This window comes from Bombus vancouverensis, chromosome 6, assembly GCF_051014615.1.
Source record: "Bombus vancouverensis nearcticus chromosome 6, iyBomVanc1_principal, whole genome shotgun sequence".
NCBI classification, from domain to species: domain Eukaryota; kingdom Metazoa; phylum Arthropoda; class Insecta; order Hymenoptera; family Apidae; genus Bombus; species Bombus vancouverensis.
In genome coordinates this window covers 14,188,954-14,216,901 of record NC_134916.1, presented here as the reverse complement: position 1 = coordinate 14,216,901, position 27,948 = coordinate 14,188,954, and the positions used below count along the sequence as shown (strand labels likewise).

At 38.1% G+C, this 27,948-nt stretch overlaps 2 protein-coding genes and 1 long non-coding RNA gene across 3 annotated transcripts; 2 read left to right on the top strand and 1 right to left on the bottom strand.

Annotated features, from left to right (window-relative positions):
* Positions 1-283: 283 nt before the first annotated feature.
* Positions 284-25,658, bottom strand: LOC143302785 (uncharacterized). The gene is made up of 3 exons (XR_013058575.1): positions 25,356-25,658; positions 3,207-3,263; positions 284-1,514 (listed from the first exon to the last, which is right to left on the bottom strand). It is a non-coding gene; the product is annotated as an uncharacterized LOC143302785 (long non-coding RNA).
* LOC117157583 (uncharacterized) lies at positions 4,216-8,970 on the top strand. Its single transcript, XM_033335729.2, has 3 exons — positions 4,216-5,791; positions 7,049-7,070; positions 7,246-8,970. The coding sequence occupies exons 1-3, from the start codon at positions 4,308-4,310 to the stop codon at positions 8,737-8,739; spliced, it is 3,000 nt and encodes a 999-aa protein (XP_033191620.2). The 5' UTR covers positions 4,216-4,307; the 3' UTR covers positions 8,740-8,970.
* LOC117157582 (putative cytochrome P450 28d1) lies at positions 11,300-16,169 on the top strand. Its single transcript, XM_033335728.2, has 2 exons — positions 11,300-11,427; positions 12,440-16,169. The coding sequence occupies exon 2, from the start codon at positions 12,641-12,643 to the stop codon at positions 14,129-14,131; it is 1,491 nt and encodes a 496-aa protein (XP_033191619.2). The 5' UTR covers positions 11,300-11,427; positions 12,440-12,640; the 3' UTR covers positions 14,132-16,169.
* Positions 25,659-27,948: the final 2,290 nt, after the last annotated feature.

Genomic DNA, 27,948 nt, shown 5'->3' with positions numbered 1-27,948 from the left:
GTATGTATATGATTTGAACCATAACTGCGTAGAGATTCATCCAAGTCATTGCCACGTGTTACCAAGCAACGTTTAATTGATAAGTGGAAAGATACGCTGTGTATGATGGTCGAGAAAAATACATTTATCAATAACATTCCTGTAAAATATTTATATTTATATTTATATAAAAACAGATGTATTAAACAGATATATATATCCGTAATAATGAATAATAATACAATATTAATGTTTATTTCATGAATATAAACTGTTTTTGTGTAATTATAAATATTTAGTCACAGTCATTTAGTAAATATAAATATTTTATAGTACAAATCATTATGGAATCACAAGAATGACGTCGCCAGGGTATTTGAAGATGCTGAGTTTGAGAATATTCGTCTGAGGAATGCAAATACGCACGATATTCATAGTAATATGTAGATTAATGCCCATTTGATCGAAAATTCTCTCAGAATTAACTTCTTTATACTTAAATGTATCCTTGTAATAAATGTCTCTTATGTCAAAGAATTTTCTGCTTGTCGATTTAATTTCTGATTTCGATAAATTGAAATGAATAGCCATGAAAAAGATACTTATATTTATAGTTTCTTGATATGGAGAATTATATTCCACTGTTTACTAATGTATGTGTAACAAGATAAGATTACTTTACATAACATCGTATAATATTAGACGTTATATAACGTATTAGACATATAAGACACATACGTCTTATTCAAAATAAGATTGTTTCACATGTAATATTGTTCCAGAACGAAAACAGGAAAGTATCTCACGTTATTCTCTGTTAACATTTTATTAAACATTACAGAAAAAGATAGATGTTCCCTTCTCTCTCTGTTACTAAAAATTATCTGATTACATTATAAATTAAGTTATTAGCTTCAACACCGACATATCAGAGCTTTATTTTCTGTCGGACATTTCAGAGGTCGGTCGCCAGGCGCATTGAAAACCACCTGTCTACTTTATTACATTTTGTGGAAAGCGCGACGCATATCGCCGCCCGTGAATAATTACACTATTAATTTGAAAGCGCATAATTGTAACCAACTTCCATACGTCATAAATTTATTAAAGCAGCAATTGCCCCGCCAACGATGTTTCATAATGCAAAGAAAGATTCTAGTTAACATTTTTTTCCAATTAGACATCCATCGTTCGCTTTTCACAAATTCACAACGTCGGAACGTTGTATTTAGCGTCGGTTGATTTATCGCTTTAAGAATTCGTGACAAGATTCCTTAGTTCGGAAGGCCATTATTCACCGAAGGATCGGTGCATCTGTGGTGAACATCGTGTAATTCCTCAGGAACGAGGCAGATCCTCGAAGCGTCAGGTGGTTTCCAAACCACATCTGATCGATAGAAACGTGGTTTAAGGACAAGGGGTACCGTCGATGGAGCGCTCAATATCCGTCTTACATGAAGACAATCGTACGTGGTCGATGGTAATTGATACCGATTGTCATCAATTGCGGAACCATCTCGTTTTCCCTTCTCGACCTACAAAATAACCAACCAGTCACATCCTACATTCTTTTCACGTACGTGAAATATTCGCAACGTGTCGCGAAAGTTCACCGTGTCGCCAAAGTTTCTCGCGAAACTAGATTCGTTCGACGCTCCGAAGTTATGAGCTGTCTGCTATTCCTCCGGAATATAACAACTTGAAAGTTAACGCGAACTTAACAACGGAAGATATAATTGCAAACAAGTTTGAAGGAATTTGTGGCCAAACGTGTCTTTCAAAAATATAGCGAGCAAATTTCTTTTATCTAAATAAACATAAAAATTCCGAAGTATTTAGTTACTTTATGTATGTAACGTATGTATATATGGAAAGATCTCATGCTTCGAATGAAAATCTGGAGAAACACGATCTTGAAGGAGAAGTAATTCCGCCTCGATAGTGTCAAAAAGTGCTGCTTATATCCAAGGAAATAGTTACCGCTAAAGTGACATATTTTATATATTCGTCGCACGTTTTCAAAGTATCCGGTGTCAAAGAGCTCGCAGAAACTCTTGCGGGAAAGCAGCACGAATCGTCGTCCACTCCTTAGAGAGAATTTTCCTGAATTCGTTTCAACTGGATTTCCCATCTTTCAGACGGGTATACTTCAACAGAGGTGGTCGTATACACGTACAAAGAGATGACAGAGCGCCACTTGGCCGACACAAACAAAATGTATCTTGATGGAACAATATTTTCGTTTTCCTCTTGTGTGTGATCTGTGCCTAGACTGTTTGACGGCATGTACTCGAAAAAGGGAAAACATACACCACGTATTACTACCGTCGAATCACGTTTCATTCGGCCAGATTCGACTCGAACTGGAAACTTGTTCTAGCAAATCCTCCGTCCGGATGTTTCTAGGGTTTCGGCACAGAGACTGACACGGGAGTTTTTGTCATTCGGCTACGAGACGAGTGTCTATCTTTTCCGTATTACGACAAACCGAGTTCGTTCGAATCAACTTTCGGAGTACTTTTTTTTTACCTGTTCGTTTAAACGTTCCGATCTAATGTTAGGCGATTATCGAAGGCCCGACGAGACATCGAGGTTGATGGAAAGGAGGGCAGAATTAGCCCAGAGAAAAAGAGGGTTGGAACAGAATCGGTGGAAAGTCGAAGAAGAAAAAGAGACGGAGAAGAGATAGAGGATGGTGGGGTTGAGATGGCGAGAATAAAGCAAGGGTGGTGATCGATTGCGTCGGTACATGCACAATAACAGGGGGATGAAGTCATGTGTCCGGGCTAAACAGCCCATTTGCCCAACACAATGGAAGCGACGTTGCTGTGGGCTCGACTTAATTACCAGAGGCTGCCTTTGGCAAAGACCAGCGAGGTAAAGAGAGGCGAGAGGACACCTTATCGGAAGCGATCTGAGTCTAAGCTCCATTTAGCAGACTTCCACGAGCGCAAAATTCACCGAGAGATCGATCTCCTTCGCTATTAAATTAAATTGTTCTTTCAACATTTGAGTTTCAAAAATAATTTCATTTATCGAGTGGATCGTCGCTTAACTCTAACTGTATTGTCTGAAGGAGACATAGGAAAAATGTCAAATATAGTAGTATCTTCTCATCTTAGGCGTCACCATAAGTAATGTAATTATTAATATTCATATCGTACAAAGAGTAAAGAGTATGTCTCATATTTGAAACAGGATAAATTACGAATGTGCGCATTACCTACCGTAATTTTCATAAACTTCGCAACTTCGAAAAGGCCACTGCATTAAACACGGTAGAACTGTAACAGAAAATATAGTTACACTCAATGCACAATTTAAATAGGAACTAACACGCATAGGATATGGCAATGACGTAAGAATTCAATTAAATAATGGCTGATCCATTACAGTAACACAGAGTGTCAAACCTTTAAGCTTGTATTTTTCAATGTCGAAGCACTTGAAACCTAATTTATTTTATTTATATAGATTGACCCATTTAAATCGTTGTACATGATCATCTCCGAAATTGTTTAACATATCGATAAACTCCTTGTATAAAGATTGACTGATTTCAACAAGTTCATAATTTGATGTAATTAGTTCCTTCTTTTACTCCTTGGTGTAACTGTACATCATTCAAGAAAGTATATAATTTATCTTTATTCCGAAAGTGATCATAAATTTTGGATGTATTTAACTTCCATAAAAAAGGATCAAGCTAATCAACCACAGATTGGTTAGAAAAACGTAGGAAATACCTTAATTTCAAATGAAAGTAATTTGCTTAATTTCACTCAATACAATTCTTAGATCTTTACGGAGTAATACAGACTAGTAAACTACCACATTTCGATACTGATAACGCTTTTGATAATGATAAAATTTCATTCCTATTCCAATTTCAACGTCAACGTTTCAATTCCAATTTCCTATTCTTAATTTTATTCCATAAAATATATATATATTGACATGATACAACTACTAATACCGTATCGCCTACATATTACATAATGCAGCATCAGCGATTTATACACGTACCATTTTCTATTTTAGTGTGTTATCACAGCAGAATATAAAAGTAAATCACAAATAGATAAACGCATTATAGAACGCATTATCAGTCGATATATTCTGTTTTTAAAGCAAACGATAAGAAATGAGGAGTTCGACTGAATATAATATATACTACAGCAAACGGAGTAGGGGAAACGCACCAAGTATGGGAGTTTAAGGTGGATTGCTCTCTACTATGCTTATCATTGTACATTGTACGACCGCGAGTTCAAGAGTAATTGTGACTTGGAATAGTGTTTTAACAATATCATTTCCGCTGACAAAAGATGACTTATCCATTTTTTACGCTCCTCGTTGGAGCTTTCTTGCTATTGTGCTTTTATTTGTATTTGAGACACAACCATTGGAAGAGAAATGGAATTCCAACTGTCGAAGGATCTATTCCAATCCTGGGCCACCTGTTACCCCTAATGACGGGAAGAATGAATTTTGCCGAACTTATTCAAAAAGCATACAAAGAGTACAAAGATCATAGCATGGTCGGTATGTACAAAGGAATAATGCCAATGTTACTTGTTCGAGACCCTAATGTAGTGAAAACCGTGCTGCAAAGTAATTTCACGAGCTTCCACGAAAATGGGTCGAAAATCGAACCGGATGCAGATCCTCTTTTATCCAAAAATCCGTTTTTCTGTTACGGAGACGTATGGTTGAACGGAAGGAAACGACTAACCTACGCGTTTTCCAATATTAGATTGAAGATCCTTTTCACAGCTGTCATCGGAGTGTGCAAGAAATTCGAAAATTTCCTAAACAAACAGCTAGGGAAGAACAACAAGTACGAAGTCGAACTGAAATCGTTATTCTTAAAATTCACTGGTGAAGTTGTGGCGAACGCTGGTTTTGGCATTGAAGGTCACTGCTTTGAAGATGCACGAAATGCAAATGCCTTCGATCAACTTTTTGGAAATATGTTAGCGGAATCATTATTATCTATAATCAGATCCTACCTTCCATCTATCAATCGCTTCTTGAAGATCAAATTCCTGCCTAAACAAGTGGACCAATTCTTTAGGAACATCGTCACAGAAAATCTGAAAGTCAGAAGAAACGAACCAGTACATAGAAATGATTTCCTGCAATTAATGATCGACATGGAAAAGACAGGGGAGCATATCGATGAAGAGGTTGTAGCGGCTCATGCAGTTTCTTTTTTCTTTGACGGAGTCGAAACATCCAGCATTACCTTACGTTTCGTTGGATACGACTTGGCTGTTCATCCAGACATTCAAAATAAGTTGAGAAACGAAGTGATATCTGCGATTGCGAAACACGGAGGTTTAACGTACGAGGCATTGAAAGACATGACGTATATGAATCAAGTGATCAGCGAATCTCAAAGATGCCACGCAGCTATATGCTTCATGCATAAAGTGTGCACAGAAGAGTTCGAGTTGCAAGGGTCAGATGGATTGACCTATCGCGCAAAACCTGGCACCGAGATATTCATATCCGTTCATGGATTGCACTCTGATCCTACATATTGGGTTGATCCAGAAGTTTTCGATCCGGAACGATTCAACGAAGAGAGAAAGCAAACAATAGAAAAAATGACATTCCTTCCTTTCGGCGAGGGACCACGAATTTGTGTTGGAATGAAAATGGCTATGCTACAGATGAAGGCTTGTTTGGCTAATTTGTTAAGAAATTACAAATTGGAATTATCACCAAAAACCCACATCCCGTTGAAAATGTCGGCAAACCTTATGTTATCCGAAGTAGATGATGGAATTTGGGTATATATCTCTAAGCTTTGAAGTTATTGTATGGCTTCACTGTTACGACTTTTAATGGCATTTGCCTATCCCTGCTATCTTTGTTTACTGATAATAAATTATATTCTCTAATTTTGCCTTATTTAATTCCTAGTAGTCCTCCCCCGAGTCAACACTCGTAGTCGCCACTTGCCCTTTCCAATAAATGCCTGTTGTCTCGAATTAGATCTCGTCTTCGATAGTTTATTTATTATCTTTTGTTCTTAGCAATCGTCCCAGTAATCATTTCCCACATTAGTGGGTGGTTTCTTCCAGCTAGATAGCTAGTTCTTACTTAGTCAACATACCATGTGAAAAATATAACAAACTCTGAACGATTGCAATGTTCGATCAACCACGGGGATTAGCAACATACTTTATCGCGGAACTGGTAAATATATATATACAGATTTTTTGTATATAGGTTCAGTGATTTCGGGGCGAATATAATTTAGGATAATTAGATTTTTCTTCTAGTGTGTGATTTGGTGTGCTTATAGCTAATCTGTGAAGGTTAAATCTATTTTTCTTCCAATTGGAATCATATATTTAACTTCCATAAACAAGTATTAAGCTATTTATCTATAGATTACTTAAAGCTCATTTATTTAGGAAATATTTTAATATTAAATATTAGCGTAGTATCGTAATACTTAGACTGTAGATGTCGCTGCTGGGTACGGCTGCTTTTCTTCTCATTTTTTTATCGTGGAAGAAAAATCGGACTCCGGTCGCCGGATTCGAAACCGGGTTCCGAACGTTCGTAACTTAAGGCACTAACTACTGCGCTGCCATCGTCTGACACTAGTTAGTATCGAGTGGTGGTATTTGCTATCGAGGCAGCCACAGGCCTTTTTTCCACGATACTACATTAGTAAGTAAGTTTAGTTCACACTATGTAACTATTAATTACTTACATTAGCACGCGATATTGACACAGGATAATACAATCGTGATACACCTATCAATGACACCTATGTGACATTGAAATGATACGCTTATAACTGTCGTGTTATCTACATACATGTACCATCATGTATATATATATATATTATATATATATATGTATATATATATATTATATATATATATATAATATATATATGTATATATATATATTATATATATATATATATATATATATATATATATATATATATATTTGTCTTTCTGTGTTTCCTCGCACGTTATCATTAAATAACACAAACATAACAGAGATATAGATAAAGGCATGAAATATAATATTATTTTAGATTTTTAAGACAGACAATAACCGTATACAGGTTTGATCGTAAACACTCGCACGATAACAAGTAGAGTGGGAGGAAACGATTCAACCATGAGAGCCTGAGCTGGATTCCACTGCAATACGCCGATCATTCCACATTGTGCTCCCGAGACTGTTCGAGTAGTTGTAATTCGGAATAGTGCTCTGACAACACTGCGATAGAAGATGGTGTCTGCATTTTTTACACTCCTTACAGGGCTGTTCCTACTATTGTGTTTGTTTTTGTACTTGAGGCACAATCATTGGAAAAGAAATGGAATTCCTACTGTTAAAGGGTATGTTCCAATCGCCGGCCATATGTTACCCGTATTGATGAAAAGAATACACTTCGGTCAACTTATCCGAAAAGTATACGACGAGTATAAAGATTACAGCATGGTCGGAATATACAACGGAACAATGCCATTGCTAATTCTTCGAGAGCCTAATTTAGTAAAAACCGTGCTGCAAAGTAATTTCTCGAGTTTCCACGAAAATGGGTTGAAAATCGAATCGGATACAGAACCTCTTTTATCCAAAAATCCGTTTTTCTGTTACGGAGACGCATGGTTGAACGGAAGGAAACGACTAACCTACGCGTTTTCTAACGTTAGATTGAAGGTTCTTTTCACAGCTGTCATCGGAGTGTGCAAGAAATTCGAAAATTTCCTGAACAAACAGCTAGGGAAGAACAACAAGTACGAAGTCGAACTGAAATCGTTATTCTTAAGATTCACTGGTGAAGTTGTAGCAAACGCTGGTTTAGGCATCGAAGGTCACTGTTTCGAAGATGAAACAACTGCCAGTGCCTTCAATCAACTTACAGGAAACGCGTTAACCACATCACTATCAAATTTAATCTGGCAATACTTTCCCGCTATTGGTCGTTTGTTGAAGCTCAAATTACTTCCTAAACGATTAGACGAATTCTTTAGAAAAGTTGTTGCAGAAAACTTAGAAATCAGACGAATGGAGCCGATATACAGGAATGATTTCCTACAATTAATGATCGACATGGAAAAAATAGGGGAGAAAGTCGACGAAGATGTTATAGCGGCCCATGCACTTTCCTTCTTCCTTGATGGAACCGAGACGTCCAGTCTTACCTTAAATTACATTGTATATGACTTGGCCGTTCATCCAGACATTCAAGAAAAGCTGCGAAACGAAGTGATGTCTAAGATCGAAAAACACGGAGGTTTTACGTACGAAGCATTGAAGGAGATGACATATATGAATCAAGTGATCAGCGAATCTCAGAGATGTCACACGGTTGCAGGTTTCATGCATAAAATTTGTACAGAGGAGTTTGTGCTACAAGGCTCAGATGGATTAACCTATCGTGCGAAACCTGGGACGAATATAATCATACCCGCTGAGGGACTGCATTGTGATCCGAAGTATTGGATCGATCCAGAAGTTTTCGATCCGGAACGATTCAACGAAGAGAGAAAGCAAACAATAGAAAAAATGACATTTCTTCCTTTCGGTGAGGGACCACGAATTTGTGTTGGAATGAAAATGGCTATGCTACAGATGAAGGCTTGTTTGGCTAATTTGTTAAGAAATTACAAATTGGAATTATCACCAAGAACGCAAGTCCCATTGAAAATATTGCCGAATCATTTTCTGGCGGAAGTAAGTGGTGGTATTTGGGTATATATCACCAAGCTTTGAAGTTATCGTTGCACTTTTCAATGCATGTATTAATATTTATAGAATACAAAATTGTACTACATAAAGTCAAATTATTATTTTTGCTGTGTTGACTATTTTTATGTAAAACATTTTTATGTGTTATATAATGAAGAACATATGTATTGTAATTTTCTACGTAATGTATTAGTCACTACAGTATTTCTTCTTTTAATGGGCAGATTACAAAATAAAATGATCGTAACGATGTTATTTTTGTACATTTTATAATAAATTGCGATTTGCAATTATATGCATCTCACTAGCGGCGGGAATTTGATATTATCGAAATCATACAGAAGTAGAGCAAATTTTGAGCGTGATATTAGCATGGAAGATGTATGAACGTGAAAAATTAAAAAGTATACGATATATAGAATTTATGAGAGTGTGTCGAGAGCTGATATATATCCTGTTCTTCAGAACGAAGGGACTCGAACGAGTTTCCGGTGCGGTTTCCCCTGTCTTATATTGCTAGGTAAGTCAAATATATACAAATGTATCAAATATATATGGACGTATGTCCACATACACATTCTATATTTTCTATATATATCGTATTAGTTTTCTTGTAACTTATGTGCGATCTATTAGCCTGTTGACTGAGTCGTTTCTTAATCGGAATTGTTTTTAATCCTTTGCGTCGCCTCAAGGAGACTCAGGCAATTATAGTAATTTATATATATATATATATATATATATATATATATATATATATATATAGTAATTTCACATTCCGGAAAGTGACAACCTTTACAGATAAAGAAATAAGAGATTCTGAGTGTTTCGTTACTTTATTACACCGTCAATTGGTAAATTGCGGAATTACAGATTCATCAATTTCAATTGAGTTTTAAATCATTTTAAATAGGATATGCTGTGCTCATACATACATCGTGCTATGATAGTGGTGTGATACATAGTTAATCGCTACGACCTAGCTGATCTTGTGATTCGCATACCGTGTGATAAAACAACGGCATTGAAACAAAGTGTAGAATGATAAGCGATAGTAAACATCTATTAGAGTGTGCGCGCTGTTGGGAACCTAACCGTCCTGCCCCTTCTGGACCTATCGCGATCATTTAAATCATTTATGACCAAATAAAACGACATATAAATAATGGGAGGAAAGGGAGACTCAAACACAGAATGGGCAATTTGAGTAACTAGCTAACTCGTTTCTTCTGGTTAACAGATTAAATTTCTGTGAAAATAAACGCGATCAATGCTACATATTGCTTCGTATAGTTTCTCGTGATTAAATAGAAAAGTTGCTTTCTGAAAGTTGCCTATCAAATATGAAAATTCTTGTGGACGTATTGTTTCATTACTTATCTTTCGTATATTACGCGTGCTGTACCTCGAAACGGAATAGAGTTAAAGTTTCTCGGGAAACAAAACAGTTTTCCGATAGTTTCGTGCAGTTAGCGTGAAAACTTAACAGGATTCGTAGAGCCTAGCCATTAGCCTAGGACAGAATTCTCTCTCTCACTCACTATTTCAGGACGTATCACTGTGGAAGAAGAATAAATTACAAATCTAAGCGTTACTTAGCGGAGCTTTCATAAAGTTCATTACTCGAAAAAGGCCACTGCGTTAAACATAATAAAGCACAATTCAGAGAAAAACAACATAGTGCGTACAAGGGATATCAGTGGCGGAAGCAGCCACTTAGATAATGTTTGTATCATTACAATCACATGTAGAGTCACAATTGTAGGCTCGCATGTTTCAAGGCCATATCACTAGAGGTTTTATTCTCGAAATGTTGTGTTACAAAACTGTTAGGCGTATTCATAGATTTTTTAAATAAAGCATCAGTGATTTTGGAAAATATATAATTCGATGTAATTAGTTGTATTCTTTACTTTCGTGTCTTCCACAAAACAATTCGAGTTTCACAAAAAGGCATAAAACTATTTATCTGCAGATTAAAAAAGTTATTCAATTGAGGAACATTTTCATATTAAATAGCAGTAATTTTTATTCCACTTTATATAACTATCAAGTTTTTCAATAACCTCGCGGTATTTGGAGAAGACAATGTAGATTTGCAATACTATTTCGTTCCACGTGCTTGCGCTTACGTGATATTGTTATCAGTACCATATGGCCTATATGTACGAAAAATAAACTACATATACATGTATCGTTGTAATGTATTATTCCATTTCTCGATAAACTATAAAACAAATAATTCAGTAATAGATAAACACAAATAATGTATCTTTCACATACGTTTTTGAGATAGCCGACATTAATCGACAAATCTGATCGCATACATGTATATAATATGCATCGTAACAAGCAAAGTGGGAGTTCGATCAGCTTACTGGGAACACGTTAGGGGTATCGCTAACAACTTTAGTCTGGCAATACTTTCCCGCTATTGGTCGTCCCTTGAAGCTCAAATTAGTTCCAAAAGAATTAGACCAGTTTTTTAGAAAAGTTGTTGCAGAAAATTTAGAAATCAGACGAAGGGAGCCGATATACAGGAATGACTTCCTTCAGTTAATGATCGACATGGGAAAAACAGGGGAGAAAGTCGACGAAGAGGTTATAACGGCTCATGCATTTTCCCTCTATCTTAATGGAACCGAGACGTCCAGTCTTACCCTGAGTTACGTTGGATATGATTTGGCTGCTCGTCCAGAGATTCAAGGAAAGGTAAGGAACGAAGTGATATCTACGATCGAGAAGCACGGCGATTTGACGTACGAGGCGTTGAAGGAGATGACGTACATGAACCAAGTAACCAAGTAAACGGTAAATGGCGAAATTACAAATTCATCAATTTCATTTGAGTTAAAATGAAATATGTAAAAAAGAGGTAGGTTGACAAACAAGAATCTGAAAAATCAGGTAATTCGTCTTGTCTGATCTATTGCATTTCGAAACGGAATAGAGTAAGAGTTTCTCGTAAAACAAAACAGTTTTCAGATAGTTTCTCTAGCGTGAAAACGAACAGGCATTCGGAGATTCTAATGGGTTCATTAGACTCTTTAGCTTTCATAAAGATCATTGCTTCGACATGACGACTGCATTATGAATAGTAGAGATATAACATAAAACAGATGTACTCAATGCTTAGTTAACCAGATAAGAAATAGCACGGCAGAGAGATAACCGTGACGTAGGCGTGACATGTGACAACCGACTACTAAACAATGGGTGTATCTTTAAAATGTCGTATAGTTTCTAGGAATGAGGCTCGCATATCTCAAGGTCGCGTCATTCGAAATTTTATTTGCTACATATTTTTTGCACAACTGTTTAGCATATTGATAGGTGTTTTGAAGGGAGATTAAGACTTTTTAACAGGAATATATCTAATTTAACGTGATTAATTTTTCTTGTTACGTACTACAATTAGGTATTCCCAATGGGAATACCTGTGAAGTGTAGAGAATCTACAACGAGCCCTAATCTGTTTTTTTGAATAAAATCATATATAAGAAAATACTGATCTTTCTTAACTATAAATTACGTAAAAAGGCTATTAATCTAGAAAATATATTGATATCAAACAATAGTAATTAGTAAACATTAGTAACTAGTTATATATATAAATAATATGTATATGTACTGTATTGTTTTCCTCCAAGTGTTATCACCATAAAACAAAACAATTGTGAAATAGATAAACGTATGTAATATGTCCGCTTTCTACATTTTTCAGATAAACGACTGTGGCCAAAAAGTTTGATTTCATAATATAATACGTATTAAGGCAACTAGAGTGGGAGAATCATTTTGGGCATTAAAGCTTAGATAGAATTGCACTGCAATACGACGATCATTCTACATTGTGCTTTTGAAACTGTTGGAGTAGTTGTAATTGGGAATAGTAATTTAACGATATTATCTCTGTGAGTAACATATGGCTTCTGCATTTGTCACGCTCCTTATAGGAGCGTTCTTACTATTCTGTTTTTATTTGTATCTGGTATACAATCATTGGAAGAGAAATGGAATTCCAACTGCCAAAGGATGTATTCCAATCGTGGGCCACTTGTTACCCGTAGTAATAAGAAGAATGAATCTTGCCGGACTTATTCGTCAAATATACGAAGATTACAAAGATTACAGTATGGTTGGAGTGTACAAAGGGATAGTGCCGGCACTAGTTGTTCGGGACCCTGAGTTAGTGAAAACCGTACTGCAAAATAATTTCTCCAGCTTCCACGAAAATGGATTTCATGTCGATCCAAACGCGGATCCTCTTTTATATACAAATCCGTTCTTCTGTTCCGGAGATATATGGTTAACTGGAAGAAAACGTATAACCTATGCGTTTTCTAACGTGAGATTGAAGATCCTGTTTACAGCTGTTAACGGAGTGTGTAAGAAATTCGAAAATTTCTTGAACAGACGACTAGAAAGAAACAACAAGTACGAAATCGAATTAAAAGCATTATTTTTAAAATTCACTGGTGAAATTGTGGCGAACGCTGGCCTAGGTGTCGAGGGTTACTGTTTCGAAGATGAACCACGTCCTAATGCATTCGATAAACTTTCTGGAGAAGCATTCGCCGAATCCTTATTATCTATAATCAGATTCCACTTTCCTACTGTCAATCGTTTCTTGAAGATCAAATTCCTGCCTAAACACGTGGATCAATTTTTCAGAAAGGTCGTCGCAGAAAATTTGCAAGTTAGAAGAAGCGAATCGATACCTAGGAAAGATTTCCTTCAATTAATGATCGACATGGAGAAAGCAGGAGAGCACATCGCCGAAGAGATTGTAGTAGCCCACGCAGTTTCCTTCTACCTTGATGGTATCGAAACATCCAGTGTCACCATGAATTACGTTGGATATGACTTGGCTGCTCGTCCAGAGATTCAAGAAAAGGTGAGAAACGAAGTGATATCTACGATCGAGAAGCACGGCGGTTTGACGTACGAGGCGTTGAAGGAGATGACGTACATGAATCAAGTAATTAGTGAATCTCAAAGATGTCACGCAGCACTAGGTTTCATGCATAAAGTATGCACGGAAGAGTTCGAGCTTCAAGGATCCGATGGATTGACCTATCGCGCGAAGCCTGGCACTGACATATTCCTATCCGTTCACGGTTTGCACAACGATCCCAATTATTGGGTTGATCCAGAAGTTTTCGATCCGGAACGATTCAGCGATGAGAGAAAGCAAACTATAGAAAAAATGGTATATCTTCCTTTCGGTGAGGGACCAAGAATTTGCGTTGGAATGAGAATGGGTTTGCTACAGGTGAAGGCTTGTTTCGCTACTTTGCTGAGAAACTACAAATTGGAATTGTCACCAAAAATGCAACTTCCATTGAAAATGTCGCCGCATTATTTCCTAACGCACCCACATGGCGGTGCTTGGGTATATATCTCTAAGCTTTAAAGTTATTGAAAAGTTTTTATAAATTTTCATATATTTATGTTCAGATGTATAATACTGCGAAGATCAACGTTTATTTCTGTTACGTTGGCTAAGAATTGTTAAGTAAAGAGGTTTGTTAGAATAAAGAAGAGATAATTATAGGTGTAATATATTTATCACTACGCTGCTGCTTCTTTTAATCGGCAAAAATAAAGTTATCATGACAGCGACCTTTGTTACTTGATAATAAATTCTGATTTGGCATTCTATATATATATATATACGCCTTATTAACAGAGGGGAATTTAACATTACGGAATTGATACGGAAGTTATGTAAGCTTTGAGCATGATGCAAGCGTGAAAGACGAATGAATAAAATAAAATAAAAAGTTAGACGTATAGCATTTATGGGAGTGTGTATACGAGTCTATATTCCGTGTCTCAAAACGAAGGGACTCGAGCGAGTTTTCTGAGTGGTTTCCCGTGTTCACCGTGGCTATGTATACATAACTGCGTCAAATATACGTATGTGTGTTGGCGTACATATTCTATATTTTATATGTACACAGTACATATATCGTATCATCTGCTACGTAATATATGTATATAGAAAGACGCGACAAATTGGCGTGCACTTTCGAAAATAAATAATCCTTTGTTATAACGTATCATATAGGCTGATCCACGGTGATACGACTAAAAAAGAGTGATTCTTCTTAACAAAATAGGAACAAAATAAAATATAGTAAACAAAATATGGTAACGCTATTGACGTAATTCTTCAAGATTGGGGTTTTCGTTTTTAGCAAACGACGTAAAAAGAAAGAGTAGAACTGTGGATATTGAACTGATAATTGTAGAGATGATGAAAATTCTGAGAAAAAAGAAAAACATAACCTCATATCTTGGGATGGTACAAATGTTATCTACAGATTACAAATGTTTGTGCAATAATTCAGATCACTTTTGATAAAAGTAAATTACAGGCGAAATAGAGATTAATTTCTAATCTAATCTTTTAGCTTCCAACTTTGAAGTTTTTCATCCTGTAAATATCATAATTCTTGTTTATAAATTTACAAGGAAATCGAATAATGATCGATTTTTGAGTTTTCTCAATGATAGATTGTATCTTTGAGCAACACCTTTTGACGCTTTCAAAGCGAAGCACAATACACTCGCATTCCCGGTTAGTACCTACGTTCTTTTTACCTTTCCTTTCTGCCAGTTCCTTTTCCTTTTTCTATCTTATCCCTGTTCACGACCGATCGATTTGTACGTTCGCCTGCCGGAAAACAAGAAAGTGGAAAGAACACGTGCGCACACGGAAAGCGAAAATGTGTGGCGTCATTCTATGAATAGAAGAAGAAGAGAACGAGGCAGGGCATAGAACGATGAAGAAGAAAGAGTGGTTCGAGGGATGAGAAAAGAGTCCTTCACGTCGTAGTGCATCTTTCTCTGATTTCCCGTGGGAGAAGTCGTCTCGGTAGCTTTCTGCTACGTATCGAAGGTAGAACAGTATGAAGGAAAGAGAAAGGTAGATAGATACAGAGTCGCAACGCGTGTTCTCGCATGGCATGATTTATTTTATTGCTTTTCGAGAAGCTAGCATAATTCCACCCCCGTTCCCTACTAGCAGTTACTTACCCCCTTCTATCTACGTACAGAAGACGAACAGAATCGGAGGATCGAGGACCCCAGGAAGGGATCAACAGGTACAGGACACTATCCCTCGACTAGAAATCGCAGCCGCTATCCTTTAATGTACAGAGATATCGCAAGAGATATTGGGAATACAAATTTATATGAATTCGTTTGTCACTGTATTTATCGAAGGGAAACACGAAGACAGTATTGAAAATTTTGGTTTGTTAAGCTGATGATACAGATCACGCAGAGACGGGGACAACTCGAAATAGGAGAGACCAGGTAGAAGTTGGGTTTAATTTAATTAAAACGGACAGTAGTAACGGCGATGCGGTAAATTGAAAATTACGGAGCGAACTAATCCTCTTAAATGGAATATTACTAGCGGCATGGTACAGAGAACTCGACAAATTCGATTGTTTTTGACTAAAGCTATGGCAATAAATCAATCCCCTTCAGTGGACGTTCAATACTTGGTAGCATTGATGTCTAAATCCTACTATTCACCTTCTCTTATGCAATCTCACAACGTCCATTCTCTTGCTTTAATTTATCGTCGTTCCATGTATACTAACTATTCACTCACAAATTTGACAGGTTAATTACTTGCAATCTCTGATAAAAGTATTCCGGCAACGAAAAGTTGGTGAAAAATGTAAAGGACGATTGATATTTTCTCAAGAAATGTTTTCATAAGGACTGAAATATATCGTACGCTTACCAATTGCAGCCCAAGTATGAAAGATAAATTTTTTAAACGACCATGAAACGATTTCCCTCGACTGCTTTCGTTCTTGTTCTCAGCGTTGTGTTTCTTTCTTTACTCTTGTTCAGCGATATTAGCATCCCGGTTGGAAGGATACCGGAAGAACGTCAACCCAGAACGTAATATACTTGCTCGCCGCCTTTTCCGAATGCACATCGTCGAGGGTAAAGGGGGGAGGGGGTAACGAAATGGAGAAAGGGGATAGAGACAGGGTCGTACCAGGAAATTTCACGGAGTGGCGCAATAACGTTTCTTATGCCACGTTTCCGGAGTGGCGTGCTGTTGGGGGTTGGGGTAGCTTGCAAATACTCACCGCGCGAGAGAGGAAGAATGAGAGTGCAATAGAGAGGGTGAAAATAGTAGGGAAAAGGGTGGAGATGCAGTCACTCTCTGGCATGCAATTAGGAGCTAGGCATCGCCCTGGAAAGGGTCCCTCTTGTTCAGTGTTCCTGCTGGAATTCTTCTCTTTTCCTCCCTCCCTTCGTCCTGTATCTCTTTGTCCTTCTTTATCCTTCCTCCTTCTGCCATTCGTTCGATTATATATACGTACACAGATTTTCTCCCTCGCACGCTTTCTTATAATCCACGTCAGCGCCTCTCGACACACAAACACGCACCACCACAGCGCGCGAATAACTACTATAGGAAATATCAGGGATCCATAGCTCGAAAATTGGCCCATCCTTTTCGTGGAAATCGGAAAACTGTGATTCCGAATAGAAACAGAGAGCGGAGGTCATTAAATACGTATTATGCTGACTCGTTAAAGGATTTATCAGAGGGACGAAAGCTTTCCGCCGCGAAAACTACCAAAGCTTTCACCTGTAATGCGACCATCGGCATTGCGTGTAATGCGAACTGTGCAGCAACGAAAAATTTCATTTTCATCTCTAACGCCATTTATAACCGGGGGATTTTTTTGAGATTGCGTCACCGCGAGTGAAGCAGGAACGTATCAAACGGTAGTGGGCAACGTAGTGGAGTGGGCCAACAAAAACTAAAGAGAGGAAGAGAGTTTGAAACATTGCCGCTGCGAATCAGCGAACAGGGTGAAGTTAGATAGTGTCATTCAGTGCTACCAACACAACGGTTGATTCCCGCGGGAACGGACGGTAAACACTAACGCCAATCCTGTTCCTCCCTTCTATTCCCGCTCTGTCTATCCATTTTTCGATTTTTGTTCGCTTCTCTGGTTCTGGCAGCCTCCCACCTCGCGACGACGCGTAATAACGATAATAAATCGTGTCTGAGTGATTTAGGGGTTCATTTAGCCGGTGAAACTTTCGCGAGTGCCCAGGGATCTCTGGCAGATTATAGAGAATAAGTCATTTTGGTTCTTGTCAATTCAGGAATTAGTGTCTTCAACATCCGCAGTGTGATAACGCGACGGTTCCCTGGAAATTGTTCCGCCGTGCGTATCTGGCTACAACGTTAAAAAATGCGCAATCTACCTACATGGGCTCGCCATTGAAAAACAGTATGCACGCGTGTAGTCTGTTCTTCCGTTTCACGAGCAAGTAGCTTTCAATGGAGAAGTGGATCGTTTTATTCGATTTACACGGTTTACACGCGGGCCCACGATGAAACTCGTAATAACTAGAAAGTCTATGTAGCAAATGTTATCAGTTTGAAGAGTATCGATCACTTGACCGACCGCTGAAGCAAAAATAAAACGGACCTTCCGAACAATAACAAGATGAAACGGGGAACTGTTTGAACATCGATAAAATCCTATCACCACCGAGAGGGCCACTAACAAGAGGAGCTTGTTGATATAAGAGGCGAAGATCTATTACCGGAAATTAGCAAAGCACGTATAGGTATAGTCGGTACATGGCAAGAAATGAACAGAGAAGCTGCCTCGAAACGAGTTCGTATTTCTCGTCCTCCCTTAGGTCATTCGATTCGAGTAAGCGCGAAAACAATAGCTTTAATCTCTAGCCAGTCACGATGCGCTGGTATTCCCTAACCGATAAAGCACCGTCGTCCACACCAGCTTTTGGAGAAAGAGAAAGAGAGAGGCGCCACAGAACTGAATTCAACGTTTCACGATTTAAGTAACTTTAATCAATCAGATTATCTAAATATTTTTTAATTCCATTCGAGACTAGATTCTGTATTATCCGAAACTTAACATACACCGTTTATTTTCCTCCTCTTTTTTATCGTGTTTCTGGTCTGGCTACTAAATGAATCGATCGATCTTCCTCCTAAGTTGCGAAGAGAGACAGGTCGATAGGGCAATTTTGTTGCGCCTGATTTTGTGTTCCGCACGTTTCCTGCGTGTACGAATGGATGGAAACGTGCGTTAGCTCCGGGTGGAGAAAGAAGAAGGAAAGGGCGAAGGCACGTCTGTTGGTATCTTTACGACCTCCCAAGGACATAAAATGGTGTTATCCCTCTGTAGCTGGTTCTCTAGTAAAGACGGTGCGCGCACACCCTTGCACGTGACACCACGATCACCTATGAGGCAAACACATGTAACCACGCCACATTGAAGCAACACGACCCTTTCTGCCAGTTAGTCTCACCGAGATACTAGGATAGCGATAGGACATCAGCCTGTAAGCATCACCCTTGAACCGTTGGACAGTACAAACCTCAATATTGTCGGAAGAAAGGAGGATAAGCCAGTTCTGCCACAACGGAGCCTTTCCTGAATAAAAGTGTCGAAATTGTCGAAGGCGCGGAAACACCCTTTATTTTGGAAATTATTTACGACGACGTAAAAGCGAGTTCGTGCGTCCATTTTCTTTTCGCGTTGTGTGTGAAGATCTAAATACTTGCTCGAGGATAACGTGCAAGGAATTGTTTGTAATCCCACACCGTTGCTCAGTGTGAATATGCATATGCAAATCTACATACGGCCGGGCCTGTCCATTCAACAGCGTAACAGGTGTATTCCTTCTCCTCTGTGAGAAATACGATCTTCCTTTCCGGTCAATCTAACTTAGATATTAACATGGAGATACGGTGCTCAAATATTATCATATAATCTGCTATAGAAGCACAAAAGCCGAATTATGTCGCGTTATGCACGGACAGTCATCAAGAAGACTATTTTTTAGTTTAAAACTTTTATATGTCCGCGGCATCGAATGCAACAGTCGAATGCATTTTATACGTCTGACAGCTGTCGGTGGCAACAATTCTATCATCCAGTTTGTATTACGCTCGACTATAAAGTTAAGGCAGAAATCGATTTCCACTTTGCCATTACTTGGAAACAAGTCGTAAAATACAATCCGTAAGAAGCAATGTTTCTGAATTTTTCCAAATAACTCGAGGCTCTCGCTGTGCAAAATGTCCCTGTGAACGCCAACTATTCTGTTCGTTTTGTCATTCTTCTTATCGCCCACGTACACTTTCTATCTATCCTTTCTCTCGCTTTATTTCCAGACTGTTTTCCTATTTTCTCGCGACCTCTCTCATTCTTGACATGCGAAGAGAAAAGATGCAAAAATCGCCCGTTATAGGCATTCCACGTCTCCCGGGTGAGATAAGATCCGTGAAAAAAGGAGGCGGCGAGAAGGAAAGAAAGAAAAAAAGAAGTCGCGAGACATTACTGCGAGTCTCGCGATGAAAATTGAATTTCCAGGTCGAAAGTTCTCGGGAGACTCCCTCAGTTACGTCGCTACGTTGTAACACAACGTGAAGAGCTTCCTGTAAACCATAGCAAGGAGACAAAGTCTGGACGAGTTGATGGGGCAAGTTGCGAGACAAGTCGCGAAATTAGTATCTCTAATCTAGATGAAAATCAATTCGTGCTCGCAATACGAATAACTTTATTACGTTTCCCATGCAGATAATAGGACGAAGGTTAATTCTTCTTTCACGCAATTTTTTAGCCACCGTAATATACTTTTAGATTTTTGTATTATTCCAGCGAATTTCTCGGACCCGCAGCTTCGTACTGTTACTTTAAATCATCTTTCCACTATAGTTTCACTTATGTGAATCGCTCGTAACGCACAGCTCGTAAACTCTTGCCGTGACGTAAGTGCATTCAACAGCTAAATTACATGCTACTATAGCGGAATACGTAATTACAACAGCGTTAAAATAAATATTTCACCCGTGTCTCGTTTTACACCCCCGCGTGTTAAGGTGTGACGCGCGAAATTTATTCGTTGACACCCGACTTTAATGGTAAATAAACGAATTCATTTCCCTCTCCATTCTAATCCTGCTAGAAGCTTTTAAACCGTCTCGCGATCGACTTTACAACTCGGATCGTTGTATCTCGTGAGCTGCAGCTTTCGTAAATCATCATCTTGGTGCCATTATTAAATTTAACAGGAACGTGATAAGTTCATAAATCCAGTATCACGAAGCAGTTACCACCTAAACGGTTCTCAGAATAGCCAACGTATCAGAATTAAGTGTAAACTTATAGATTCGAGGATGCCTTTCGGAATCCTTATAGAATCATTATCGAAGGAAACGACACGAAGCGATGCTCAGGCCGAGTGGCATTTCGGTCAATAACAGTTAGTACTGCACGTGAAAGCAACACGCAAATATTGATTACAGATAGTCCTTGGCTAAAGCGTCGTGAATATGCTCGAATATGCATTACTGACATTAACACAAAACTTGTAATATCGACGTTGTAACCTGTGTTATGAATATGTAACAAAACATAATACAAGAATGTATTGTGCAAGATAAACGATACAGAAGAAACACAGTTCTATGGTAAGGGGATTGAAAATATGCTAAATGTCATCCTGACGTTACTGCGAAATGTTCAACTTTGGAATATATTACAGAGCAAGCATTTCTTATGTAAGCATAAAATTTTTCTCTCCTCCTAACTGCTCTTCTCGAACATCCAGACACGCCCTTCATCGACCGTTCCTTCCGCGAATTAAGCTCGGGATAAGGTGGTATCTGAAGGCAGTCTGGGTGAGGAAGTCAAGGGCAAGGGCGTGCAGATAAAATGAAATACAAGAAAAAGAGATCGTATAACGGGGGGTGGAATTCAAATATTTACATTCTGTTATGCGTTGAAAGAAGAAAAAATCAAAATATCTCATTTAATACAATTTTTGCATCAGAATCAATTTACGTCTCTTCGAGTCCTTAGCAGCTTCTTTAAACAATTCCAGGAAATCTTCAAAATTATCTGCTGAAAATAATTTCTCGTTTCCCATATCTTCCCGGATTTAATCTGACATTAAATTTCGGATAAAGCGATGTCTGAGAATTATTGACAATGTTTAACTGCGCACAAAAGGGCGCAGTGTAAAATTGATCAGACAGTGTTAGCGTTTTACCGGCTACTTTATCCATTTTTACCTCTTCTAACGATTCGCTAAAGAAATAAACCTTCAAATTTTACGAATTCCAAGAAGTTGAGTTTTGTAAAGGTCATCGTAAAATCCTTGGCCATACCGTGTCTGCGTTATATAATCGGTTTTATAACCATAGTTAGCTATCAGCGAAGAAAACAACGTGTAAGATATTCACGTGAGTTTGTTATTGATTAATATGATAACATTGCTAAAATTATTTTCTCAAGGATGTTTCATCCTACAGTCGGTAATAAAAAGTTCGTATTTTTAGAATTAACATTTAAGTCCTGAGTGTAACTCGATTTTTCCGAATATTAAATGCCTGAGGTTATAAGTAATATCTACGTAAAATGTACAACAATATGATCAACAAATATAATATTTTACGTAATGAAGCATATCCGATAAGTAGTTATTTTATCGCAATGAATATCTGGAGAAATGTGTTATACAAATATCCTTGATATAGACGCTGTCTATAAAATGAAACTGTGTCGAGTTTGACTTAATTCATGAATAAGTCATAATGTTGGAAATGTAACCGATATATTCAATAACCTACAACAAAATAAGACTACATAGTTAAATAAGACAAGCGAAAAGAAATGTTTGATGATACTTTAAAATAGCTAAACTCGATAAAGAACGAAAAACAAAGTTTCGGGAAAATGTAATAAAGATAAAGATAAGCATGAAACGGGTGAACTTTACAGTTCCCTTTTAATTAGAACACAGTACACACACATACAGTACAAGGAGTTTTCTTTCCGTGACTCGCATGCTACGCTTGAAAATTTCCCGATGGATTTAGTAGTCACGAAAGTGACATCACGTGTGATCGAAGAACAAAGAGATAAAGAAACGGAAAAGAAAACGAATCGATCGGTATAATTTAACGAACCTCAAGATTTTTGTTTTCCTTAATAACATTTCCAAAAATCGAATATTAGCGGACGAATGTATTCTGCTTGTTTTTCCCTGTCGGTTCATATCCTAATTGAATTATAGAAGACCCATTTATCGGCTGATCCGTAGTTTTGTGACAAAAAAACAAAAAGGAAAAAAAAGGAAGAAAAAGGATAAGAGCAAAAGAAGCGGATGAAAAGAAAAATTCCATCTGTCGAACTTATAAACGATCGTTCGTCGTACCGATTTCATTTCACGAGCCGTCGCACACCTAGACGGTTCTTTCCTCCCCTGCTCATAATTGTCATAACTTCCTGCATTTTCTCGCCCTTTTATGTCACACTGCTCGTTAGTCTTTCTTTTTTTCTCCTTTGCGCTTCGTTGTCCTTCCTCCGACCACCACAGAGAAAGACGTTAGAGATAAATTACCGAGCAGCGTCAAAAATTGATAAAATATTCCCGAAGCGGCAATATTAGCAAAGACGAGCGCGGTAATAACTCTCGGTCGAGAGTGATCTAAAATTTAAGCGTCATTCCCAATGAATTACCACACACGATAAATGGCACACGTTCTTATATTTCATGTTCCTTATCAATTCGTGGACGTAACTGTTCAAAAATTCACCCTTCGCTAATTTCCTATTGCTCGATCCGTAAAAGGTAATCGGATAAGATTTTCAAAGAATATGAAAGTTAAACGGAGAGGAATTTCGTAAACCGGCCACCGGTCACTGGTGCGCCGAGGGATGAAGTAACGAATTTTAGGAAACATTAGGGTCTAGCTCCCTTCAGACCATAGCAAAGGGTCTCCTCTAAAGAACAAGGGGATGATGCCGGGTTAAGGTCAGACCAAGCAGCCGATTCAGGATCGTCTTGTTGTAACCGATCGTAAAGGGGATCGCAAAGATGTCGCCGAAGAAGAAACCAAGGGAAACAGCAGTAGAAGGAGAAAGAGGAGAGAGTGGAGTATTGACGTTGTGCCGCTTTTAAATATTGCATCCAAGTCACGTTCAGGACCGTATCCTCTCCTCCTTCAACCCTCAACTCCGATGCCCCCTCCCGCCTACACAACCTCGAGTCACCCCCTTCCCCTTTTTCCAACCCCACCAGCCGAGCGGCTGGGCTGAACGTCGCATAACTACCGCAAGGTTTCCAGGGAGACAAAGGAAAAGCCTAGAGGAAAGAAGATGGAATGCAGAGAGGCGAAGGACGAGAGTGAGAACGGGGAAGAATCGGTGGAGAAGAGCAAGGGAAGAAACAACATCCGTGACCAGTCTTTCCGTCCCCGGTGCCACGATAAAGTAGAGAGAAAAACGAGAAAAAACAAGAACGAAGGGAGAAAGAGCAAAAAAATAATACACGGAGAGAGCTAGCGTGGTTCTGCCGTTTGTACAAGAGACACGTTCGACGCTTCGAGAGAATGGAAACGAGAGAATAAAAAGAAGAGGTCTTCTGATGGGAGACGAAACTATGGTTATATTCCCTTTGTCGCTTCTCCCTTTTTCGACACCCCGATCTTGTCATTAGAATTATACGTTTGATAAATATATTTTCTAAACGATTCAGATTAGATTCTGGTGTTCTGGGATAGATGGTTAGATGTTTCGTAGGAAATGCCGGAAGATTATAAATAATATACAGTGAACGCATGTACTCCAGAAATAATGCAAATAAAGTATTGCCAATATTGTTCACGAACCGTAAAATCTATATTATATCGTAGAAGAATCTCAACACGAAGAGCGTATGAGGAAATTTAACAGTCAAGTTGGTCGACCTTTAGCTATGTCTTTAAATATTATTCAAGAGGATCGATCGTAGCTCGATCGTCATTACGTACAATCTTCGTAAAAAGTAGGATTTGACCGTAGAAAAAAATCACAAACACCTGATTGTATTGATCAATCAGAATAAAAATACATAAAAATTGATATTGAATTTCTTGGTGGAGACATTTAATTCAGTATTATTACGTTAAGTGTGTTCTAAAAACTGTAGACAGTTGATGTTATCGACTGTCCAAGCAAATTAACCGTGTCAAGGGCATACACAGAAAATTACACTATTGCCCTCTATAGAAAAATATATTGCTCTTCTAAAGTGCAACTGGCTTCTTACCTTCGCCGCGTGTATGTAGTAATATAAAAATAACAAATTGCCTGCGGGCATGTTAAACTTGTGCCCTGTTTATCCCATACCTCGAATATCCCAACGCTTCGCAATTCGTAAATATTATAAGCGAAATGTTGCAAAACGGCAGGTGAGGTGATATTGTCAGTCGCGTCGTTCGAGTAGAATTTGAACGCCGATTTACGCGACATTAAACATCAATGTCCTTATTGACCTTACAACGTAATAACGAACAAAACGTCGTTTCGCGATACATGTCGATCACGTAACGCAATTATTAATACGTAATTTATAACATCACTCGACTCATAATTTTTCGCTTCGAAAATTTCGCGCGAAATACGCAGCATGCGAATGGACCTATAGAACGAGTTGATTCAAAGAGATGCACGTTCAAATATTTGTGAGCGCGAACGAGTGACAGCGATTGAAAATGATCGTGAAAGACGCGACTGACCTCGAAAAGGCTCGTACTAAAGGAAAGAAAGAACGCTTACCGTATAAATCTGTTGCATTTTCGTAAGACGAAAATCCGCGTCAGCGGACTCTCCTTTTTCTTGCTCACAAATCGAACGATTCACCTCGAACTGACGGTCACAAACTAACAACGTATGTAAGAAAGTAGAGCAAAAAAGATAACGCACGACACTACGTTATACGTATGAACAAAGGGAGCAACACACCAGCGCAAAGACAAGGTTAGAAACGCCAAAAAGTCCGAGTAGTGGCGAGCACAGAGTATCACGTCTAGTTCGCCTCGAGGGCGTCGCGGCGCTGCCGAGCGACGATGCGACCGCGTTCCTACGATCCCCCTACGAATATGTCCCCCGTTTCGTACCTTTCTCCCGCGCAAACGCTATTGGCCACCCCTCCAATCCCCACCAACAGCCACCATCCAGGAATATTGGTTTTCATCCGTATTGTTCGCTAATTTCTACGATTACCCTCGTAACAACTATCGAAACGATTTTCCGAAATTTCCACCACCGTTTTCCATATATGTAACATACAGGTTCCTCGTGGAAATAAGCACTAATTATATATTCACTGAAGTCGACTCCCAATTGGATGCAAGTTCAAACTACATAGTTCGCAAGTCATATGCAGTATTGCTAATTACTTTGATTTTAATAAGCGTCACTTTCATAGGGAATATTTTACTTGTTAAAATACATAATTTAATTAAGATATGATTATATTGATCGCATTTGTGTTTTATTGGTAATGTTTGAGAAATTTGGAATATTGTATGTATTTAGTAGTTCAAATATTAAAGTGTCAGTGATCGTAATATGGCGGTTACGCGGTATACGATAGATCGATACGTCATGCATTTTTATTTTATTGGTTGCATAAACGGTGGTAAATGTGTAAATAGATTTTTGTACCGATTAAATTGTTGACGTAGCAGATTTTTGGACGATAACAACGGTTGATGCACATACATATATGATCCGAACTTCGAACAAGATATCAGAATGTTTAATACGGTTTTATAACGCGAGATTCAACTGGGATCGAAATATTCATTTAGAACATCAAGCAAATCGCAATTCTTCTTAAGAACTGGGTTCGTTTTGCTTCCCGAGAAAAAACAACCGAAGACACGAATGAGTGAGTAATTTCGTACGTTTCCTATCGGTTGCTCCGATTTGATCGTGTTTTGGGTGTTCATATGGAGTTATATTAAGAATTCCTATGATGTTCAGTTGTTCCATTATATATATATAGATATATATCATTATGTTAGAAGTAACATTTTATGATCTTAATATGTCTTTCGAATAACCTCAAATTTCTTATTAATAGAAACATATTGGAGGTTATGGAAAGTTGCATTGACATCAATTAATAGTTCAAAACAATAATAATTATTAAGGAGAAGAATTTAACAGAGTCCCAATAATATATCGGTTTGGAAATTACAATGCTATAAGCCGATATTTTAAAAATTTGAATTCCTGTATTTTTATAATTAATTAACTTAAAACATTATTCTCTGCCGCAATGCAGTTTCATGACTTGAAAAAATACGAATTTTTTGTAACAATAAACATAGAATAGTAATTTATGAAAAGTAGCAGTGGACTTATCTGCACCACTATAATTCTCATACAGTACATATATGGCTTTAAGGGTAAATACCACGAGCATTGTAGAAATTTTTAGATCGATCCGATAATTACAACAAAATCAGATATAGCCATTGTTAAATGATAATCTGTAGCAAGCATTTGGCGTAGAACGAGCCTTTGACGAGGGAGCGAATAGTCGATAAAATCTCTAACAATCAGAAAATGGAAAAGCTTACGTGTGCAGCGGCGAGGCGTTCTGCCGGATAATCGAAATCCCGTTAATGATTATAATAGACAATGGATTCAGGAAGCGTGGCACGAACGGTATGTGTAATTGTGTATTTGCCAGAAGGGAGGGCCACAAAAGTGAGTTGCAGGGTCGTGGCACACGCTTCCTAGGACAGGCGTACAAAAATCAATACGAACGGTTCGTGTACTCGTAATTTACGCGTATCTTGCATCGCTTTTTTAAATAAAAACAGTCATGTAATATTTCGTAAAAGCACGACTCGCAGGAAACGAGTCCGAGATATCGCGTATCGCGCCATTACCCTTTAAGCAGAGCCGACTGCGATCCTTCAGAGGGTGTGGTTAAACGGTGTTAAATTCAAACACCATAAAAATAACGAGGCTAGAGCTCGTTCGCATCAGACGCCAGGTTAAATTAGAAATTTTCGTTAGATCACCAAGAGAACACGTTATGGAGTAATTATACTGGTACCATATATATCGGTTTAATTTAAATGATCCCATCTTTTTCACCCTTTTTTCGTAATTACTCGCAACAGTTTTGTAAAACGTTGAACTCGCGATGTACTTGACGCTCAGTACATCATGATTAAAGTCTGTCGCCTACTTAACAGCACGACATCAGACACTAAAAAGAAATATATTTGGTATTGAAGAAATAGCTAGAGGTTTTTGAGGATTTTGTTATTATTTGATGAGAATGATTATGATAAAATGGGAAAAAGATTTTTATTGGATATATAGGAATTTATAATTAAGAGAAATA